This window comes from Micromesistius poutassou, assembly GCF_964030765.1.
Source record: "Micromesistius poutassou genome assembly, contig: SCAFFOLD_1905, whole genome shotgun sequence".
In the NCBI taxonomy this organism is placed as follows: domain Eukaryota; kingdom Metazoa; phylum Chordata; class Actinopteri; order Gadiformes; family Gadidae; genus Micromesistius; species Micromesistius poutassou.
This window is the reverse complement of record NW_028180540.1, coordinates 1-7,677: the sequence shown is the minus strand read 5'-3', so window position 1 is coordinate 7,677 and position 7,677 is coordinate 1. Positions and strand designations below refer to the sequence as shown.

Genomic DNA, 7,677 nt, shown 5'->3' with positions numbered 1-7,677 from the left:
GACACAGAGAGGTGACACACAGGCAAACACTTCTGTGTCACAGTCCCATTAATCCATTAATCACAGAGGCACACCTTTTTACAGATGTTTCCGTGGTAATATAAGCCAAAACTCAGGCTCCATTCAAACATCAGGCTTGGAGTAAGCCTCGGTAAGTCTCCAGCCTTTTCCACGACTAGAAATTGGATTACATTTGTTTGTTTAATCCGATCCTATCGGCGGCAAACGTGAAGCACAACAATCGCTGCGCGCGCTGCGTCGAATATAACAAAGTCCCTCTCAGCCCCCGAGGCAGCTAAAGAATGGCCTCTTCCCCGGAAACGTTATATTAAATGTCCTTGAAAATTACCCTTGCGTCTCCCGATATGACATATGGCCGCCCGGTATCTCCGCCACACTATTAGACAGACTATTGTTCCACAACCGAGGGACGAAAGGCCGCTAATCGAAAAACAAGTGTCCCCTCACATTATCACTCTCGTCACATCCAGCCGCTCGCCCGCCCATCCATCACACGCCGGCTCCTCCAAAACCACCGCCGGCTACATTTTCAATCTCTCCCTCTGCACGTTCAAGTTCAGCCCATGAACCTCCCTCCCTCCCTCCTCCTCCACTCCTCCTCCCTTCCCTCCCTCACTCAATCCCCCCCCCCACAAAACTTCCCCGGAATGTTTGAGAGCCTCTGCAGCTCACTCACTCCCCCCCCCAACCCCTCGACCCCAGCGTCGTCCACAAAGTCATCCGGTGAAAGAGACGAGGACCTCACTTTAACGGTATTGATCTGCGGGGTGCGGGGGGGGGGGGCGGCGGGGCAGGGGGGGGGGGTTAAGGCAAGCAGATGTAAGCGGGCCGTGCTGCAGATGGATGTGTTGTCACACGTCCCTGTTGGGGCCAGCCCATCACTGTCAGCCCGCTCTATGGGGCCCCGCGCGGGCGCCCCTCGCCGGGGATTGTTAGCGGAGCGAGGGAGAGAGAGGACCATCCATCATCCATTCAGGGCGCGTTCAGCAGGTAATTGTCTGGCTGTTTCACCGTGTCTGCGCTCGAGATGCGCTCCATTCATCTCCGAGGAATACCCTTAATCTGGATTAGGACGGCACGCCCCGGCCCGCACGATATACACATATCCAGAACGTCTTCACACCCACACACGCTGCAGCGGGGCGCGGTGTGTGTGGGTGTGAGTGTGTGTGTGTGTGTGTGGGGGTGTCGCTCCGCACATATTATTGAGACCTTGCCGGGCGGCGAAGGAGGACATTAATCCTGCGGGCAGAGGGGAACGACGGCCGCCGCCTTTGCGTGTGATTGTGCGTGCCGTCGGTTCCTAAAGGTTAACGGCCCCACGAGAGACGCCAGAAACACCAGGGGGGGATACCTAACCCATAACAAACATAACAACCCACCTCCCATGTGTCTCCCCCCCCACCCCCCCACCCCCCTCCCCCGTGCAGGCGACCGCCGGCCCCTCCCCCACCTCGGACGACGGCCCCAAGGCGGCCAAGGCGAGGACCTACTGGAGCCAGAGCAGCAAGGCCCGCGACGTGTCCGTCAGCCGGCTGCTCTCCGAGGGCCTGTTCGCCCGCAAGAACTTCACCTCGCTGGACCTCAGCTACGCCGCCGCCACCGCCGCCGCCGCCGCCGTCGCCGCCGCCGCCGGCCCCGCTGACCTGCAGCAGGAGCACTGGAGCTGGCTGCACAACGCCTCCTCTGACGACGACGACGACGCCGCCGACGAGCCGCGGCCCCGCTCCAAGCGGAGGCCCATGGTGAAGACGGGCAAGTTCAAGAAGATGTTCGGCTGGGGCGACTTCCACTCCAACATCAAGACGGTGAAGCTCAACCTGCTCATCACCGGCAAGATCGTGGACCACGGCAACGGCACCTTCAGCGTCTACTTCCGCCACAACGCCACGGGCCAGGGCAACGTCTCCGTGGGGCTGGTGCCGCCCACCAAGGCGGTGGAGTTCAGGGGCCCTCCGCCCCAGCAGCACCACCCCCACCAGCAGCAGCACCACCCCCACCAGCAGCACCACCCCCACCAGCAGCAGCAGCAGCAGCAGCAGCAGCAGCAGACGGCGCTGGAGGCAAAGGACACCAAGCTGTTCAACTGTCGCGTGGAGTACCAGAAGGTGGAGCGGGGCACGCGCAGCACGCTGTGCGCCCACGACCCGTCCCAGAGCTGCGCCCAGGACCAGACGCAGAGCCACGTGTCCTGGCTCTGCTCCAAGCCCTTCAAGGTCATCTGCATCTTCATCACCTTCTACAGCACCGACTACAAGCTGGTGCAGAAGGTCTGCCCCGACTACAACTACCACAGCGACACCCCCTACCTGCCCACCGGCTGACCCCCGCCAGGGTGACCCCCGCCGGGCTGGGGACGGAGTGTGTGTGTGTGTGTGTGTGTCGGTGTCGGTGTTTGTGTGTGTGTGTGTGTGTGTGTGTGTGTGTGTGTGTGTGTGTGTGTGGGTGGGTGGATGTGTCTGTGTGTGTGTGTCGGTGTTTGGGTGTGTGTGTGTGTGTGTGTGTGTGTGTGTGTGTGTGAGTGTGTGTGTATGCGTATGCATGCACGTATGTGGGTGTGTGTGTGTGTGTGCGTGTCTGCGTGTGAGTGCGTGTCTGTGTGAGTGTGTGCGTGTCTGTGAGTGTGTTTGTGTGTACGAATGTGTGTGTCTGTGTATGCGTATGCATGCGCGTGTGTGTGTGTGTGTGTGTGTGTGCATGTGTGTGTGTGTGAGTGTGTGTCTGTGAGTGCGTGTCTGTGTGTGAGTGCGTGTCTGTCTGTGTGTGTGTGTGTGTGCGTGTCTGTGTGTGTGCGTGTCTGTGTGTGAGTGCGTGTCTGTGTGTGTGTGAGTGTGTGTGTGTGTGTGAGTGTGTGTGGTGCCGACAAGCAGTCGGTATCATTTGGTCGCGCTACTGAAGAAGAAAAAAAGGAAAAGAAGAAAGAGGCTTAAACCGTGAAGGTGTTGACTGTTGTGAAGTCCTCCACCGCGGGACTGTTGCTCCTCAGGAGAGGGTCAGGGGGTCAGGGGGGGCTTATAGTAACTCTACCTTTATCCTGTACATACAGTAGCTGCTGACACTCTAACCCTGAAGCCATATCTAGAGAGGCGCGGCCCTGTGTATTGATGATGTAAATATCAAGAATATCCGCAAACCAAACAATTGAAAGCGCCCCTTCTTCTCCTCCTCCTCTGATTGAGTTCACAATCCACCTGTACCCTCGGACAATCCACCTGTACCCCTGAACAATCCACCTGTACCCCCGGACAATGCACCTGTACCCCCTGATAATCCACCTGTACCCCCCTGACAATCCACCTGTACCCCTGAACAACCCACCTGTACCCCTCTGACAATCCACCTGTACCCCCTGATAATCCACCTGTACCCCCCTGACAATCCACCTGTACCCCCGGACAGCCCACCTGTACCCCCGGACAATCCACCTGTACCCCCTGATCAGCCACCTGTACCCCTGAACAACCCACCTGTACCCCTCTGATAATCCACCTGTACCCCCTGACAACCCACCTGTACCCCTCTGACAACCCACCTGTACCCCTCTGACAATCCACCTGTACCCCTCTGACAATCCACCTGTACCCCTGAACAACCCACCTGTACCCCTCTGACAATCCACCTGTACCCCCCTGACAATCCACCTGTACCCCTGAACAACCCACCTGTACCCCTGAACAACCCACCTGTACCCCTGAACAACCCACCTGTACCCCTGAACAACCCACCTGTACCCCTGACAATGCACCTGTACCCCCTGATCAGCCACCTGTACCCCCTGACAATCCACCTGTACCCCTGAACAACCCACCTGTACCCCTCTGACAATCCACCTGTACCCCCCTGATAATCCACCTGTACCCCTCTGATAATCCACCTGTACCCCCTGACAATCCACCTGTACCCCTGAACAACCCACCTGTACCCCTCTGACAATCCACCTGTACCCCCTGACAATCCACCTGTACCCCCTGACAATCCACCTGTACCCCCGGACAGCCCACCTGTACCCCCGGACAATCCACCTGTACCCCTCTGATCAGCCACCTGTACCCCTGAACAACCCACCTGTACCCCTGAACAATCCACCTGTACCCCTGAACAATCCACCTGTACCCTCTGACAATCCACCTGTACCCCTGATCAGCCGTAATCACCCCGATCAGACGACGTCAACGCCAACCAAACGAACCCTTCAGTGTGCGTCGGTACAGGGGGGGGGCGTGGGGAAACATATTGTCCCGTGTGTTTATCTGCTGTGTGTAATTATTAGTGACTGTACCGGTCGACCGCTGACGGTCACACATCCATCCATCCCCCCCCCGTGCATGACTCATACGTGGTGAACAACCCAATAAAGCTCTCGTGTTCATTTGGAGGACCTGTCCCACGTTATCTACTTGATGTTTCTCTGGACGTGGAGGGGCTGGACGTGGAGGGGCTGGGCGTGGAGGGGCTGGACGTCGTGGAGGGGGCTGGACGTGGAGGGGCTGGGCGTGGAGGGGCTGGACGTGGAGGGGCTGGACGTGGAGGGGGCTGGACGTGGAGGGGCTGGGCGTGGAGGGGCTGGACGTCGTGGAGGGGGCTGGACGTGGAGGGGCTGGGCGTGGAGGGGCTGGGCGTGGAGGGGCTGGACGACGTGGAGGGGGCTGGGCGTGGAGGGGCTGGACGTGGAGGGGGCTGGGCGTGGAGGGGCTGGACGACGTGGAGGGGCTGGACGACGTGGAGGGGCTGGACGACGTGGAGGGGCTGGACGTCGTGGAGGGGCTGGGCGTGGAGGGGCTGGGCGTGGAGGGGCTGGACGACGTGGAGGGGCTGGACGTGGAGGGGGCTGGGCGTGGAGGGGCTGGACGTGGAGGGGCTGGACGTGGAGGGGGCTGGACGTGGAGGGGCTGGGCGTGGAGGGGGCTGGACGTGGAGGGGCTGGGCGTGGAGGGGCTGGGCGTGGAGGGGCTGGACGTGGAGGGGCTGGGCGTGGAGGGGCTGGATGTGGAGGGGCTGGACGTGGAGGGGCTGGGCGTGGAGGGGCTGGATGTGGAGGGGCTGGACGACGTGGAGGGGGCTGGATGTGGAGGGGCTGGGCGTGGAGGGGCTGGGCGTGGAGGGGCTGGGCGTGGAGGGGGCTGGACGTGGAGGGGCTGGGCGTGGAGGGGCTGGACGTGGAGGGGCTGGACGTGGAGGGGCTGGACGTGGAGGGGCTGGGCGTGGAGGGGCTGGACGTGGAGGGGGCTGGGCGTGGAGGGGCTGGGCGTGGAGGGGGCTGGGCGTGGAGGGGCTGGACGTGGAGGGGGCTGGACGTGGAGGGGCTGGACGTGGAGGGGGCTGGGCGTGGAGGGGCTGGGCGTGGAGGGGGCTGGGCGTGGAGGGGCTGGACGTGGAGGGGGCTGGACGTGGAGGGGCTGGACGTCGTGGAGGGGCTGGACGTGGAGGGGCTGGACGTGGAGGGGCTGGACGTCGTGGAGGGGCTGGACGTGGAGGGGCTGGGCGTGGAGGGGACTCTGCTGCTCTGCACTCACATTAAAGCTCTGTGCGTTTTCACAGTCTCAGCCCTCGGGGTTCCGGCGCGGGGGGGGGGGGGGCTTACGATGCGTGGCAATACGTTTAGTTTTACATTATGGTCCGAGAACACCACGGGGGGGGGTTAGTTATGTCCCCCGCGTGCAGGAACACAAAAGGTCAGAGGAACACGGCGGGGGGGGGGGAGGACAGTGAAGTGTGACGTTTTGGCTTCTGTGTTATAAGACGGAACGCTAAAGGGTAACGTCGCGCTGAGGGAAGGTTCTCGCAGACATTACTTTTTTTGCGTGACGCCGTTGGAATACTGATCAAAAAGAAAACGCTTGAACAGCAACGGTTACGATGAGTAAAATGAGTGTAAATAAAAGTCTGTACAAACACGACATACGTCCGGTCGATACTGGAGGTACCAGGGTTCTGTCTGGTCACCAGTGACCTCTGAACCCCGTCTCCCTCTCTCCCGTCCTCCTGATTCAATCAGTGCTTTATTAGGGGCCGTCCACACGGAGACGCTTCTTGGTTTAAACGCAGACGTTTTGCATCGTTTTGGCCGATCGTCCAAACGACTCCTGTAAACGCATCGCATGCAAACAGACTTTTCTGAAACCAGGTCCCAGGGTGAATGAATTCACAAACGCAGCCCCTTGAGCGTTCGTCTGGACGGCCAACACGCATACTTGCGTTTCGATGATGTCATCGCCACACCCCTCGAGCGTAACCTCTCGTAACCCGTGACGACGTCTCACAACAACAACAATGGCCGACTACATGCTCGTGTTCCTGCTGGAGAAGATATTGTGCCTATTACGGTTACTATCGCAAAATATGATGCTCCTGTGCCACCACGCTGAGCAAAAAAGACTGATGGACAACCACATAAGCCACATTTTACAAACAAACAACAGCCATGCGTGCGCCAATTGAGACGATCAAAAGGGTTGCGTACGCTTTATTACTTGAGTGACCGTTTCCGGTGAATTTCTAAAACTAAAACAGCGCCACCTATACGCCTGGAACATGAAGTAGCGTGTTGAGTCGTATTGAGATGGATCCGTGTGGACGCAAATGTTCTTGATACGATGCCAGGGAAAACAGGGGAAAAAAAGATTGTTTTGGTACGTGTGGACTTCGTCCAGTCGTCAGGACAGAATGCAGAGTGGAGAGACAAGAGTACAGGTTTAAAGACACAGCTGTGCTACATGTAGGGCAGCTCGGTTCAGCTCGGCTAATCCTCCGCATGTCCCCGAGCGACCCGAGTTATGAATTCTAGCATTCATCATTAAGATAAGAATTAATCCCTCATCGTTGATCCCAGACAGGGAATTCCGGGTTAGATAGCATTTGGTTATGAACCCAACGCAAGGATGCTCACAGCTGAGGACATGGGGGGGGGGGGGGGGGGGGGGAATGGAATGACACCGGTATGACACAAGAGGTGGAGCCGACAGAGCCGGGTGAAGTGACGGGATCCTGTTAGCGAGAGCGTCGTCTGAGAGAGGCCGATTGATCCACAGATCCAAACCAAAACACAGAAGGTTGAGTTTGTTGATAGGGTGGCGCGATTCGATCATTTGTTGTAATTGTAATTTGTTCCCTTGTCAGAGTCAATCGATTCATACGACTCGCTCCATGTACAAAAAGTGTAAGAATATGGGGAGCATATCTTGATAGTCGGCGTGCGCAGAACCAGGGCTGACGACCTGGTTCGACAGCGCCGGGTAACGGCGGCGGATGTTTGAATTGCCTATTAAAGCCTTCATTACGTAGATTGGGGAGAGCGGACGGAATGCGAAGCGTTTAGCGGAGAATGAGCGCGCTGTGAGGGTAAGTGGATCCGCCGGTTCGCCACCAACGACGAGAGGAGGAACGGAACAAATGCCAGTAGAAAATTGTTAAGAAGTTTAAATGTGCACCTTGGGGCGAAATCGCTGTGGCCTATTTAAAATCACAATACGCTTAAAGAGAGTGCGCGCTTGTGAACGCCGCACAATGCCTCTGAATGGCAGCCCGGTTACAAAAAAAAATAATAATAACAGTATGCAAGAACACGTGGGGTGTTGTTCTGGAAGAAAGGTGTGTGTGTGTGTGTGTGTGTGTGTGTGTGTGTGTGTGTGTGTGTGTGTGTGTGTGTGTGTGTGTGTG

At 58.3% G+C, this 7,677-nt stretch overlaps 1 protein-coding gene across 1 annotated transcript; it reads left to right on the top strand.

The window, feature by feature from the left end:
- Positions 1-668: 668 nt before the first annotated feature.
- On the top strand, positions 669-2,345 carry LOC311370713 (neurexophilin-1-like; the record flags this gene model as incomplete). Its single annotated transcript, XM_084489042.1, has 4 exons — positions 669-773; positions 896-952; positions 1,452-1,625; positions 1,674-2,345. 4 exons carry the CDS (start codon positions 669-671, stop codon positions 2,343-2,345), a joined length of 1,008 nt encoding a protein of 335 aa, XP_084345168.1.
- Between the last annotated feature and the right edge of the window lie 5,332 nt (positions 2,346-7,677).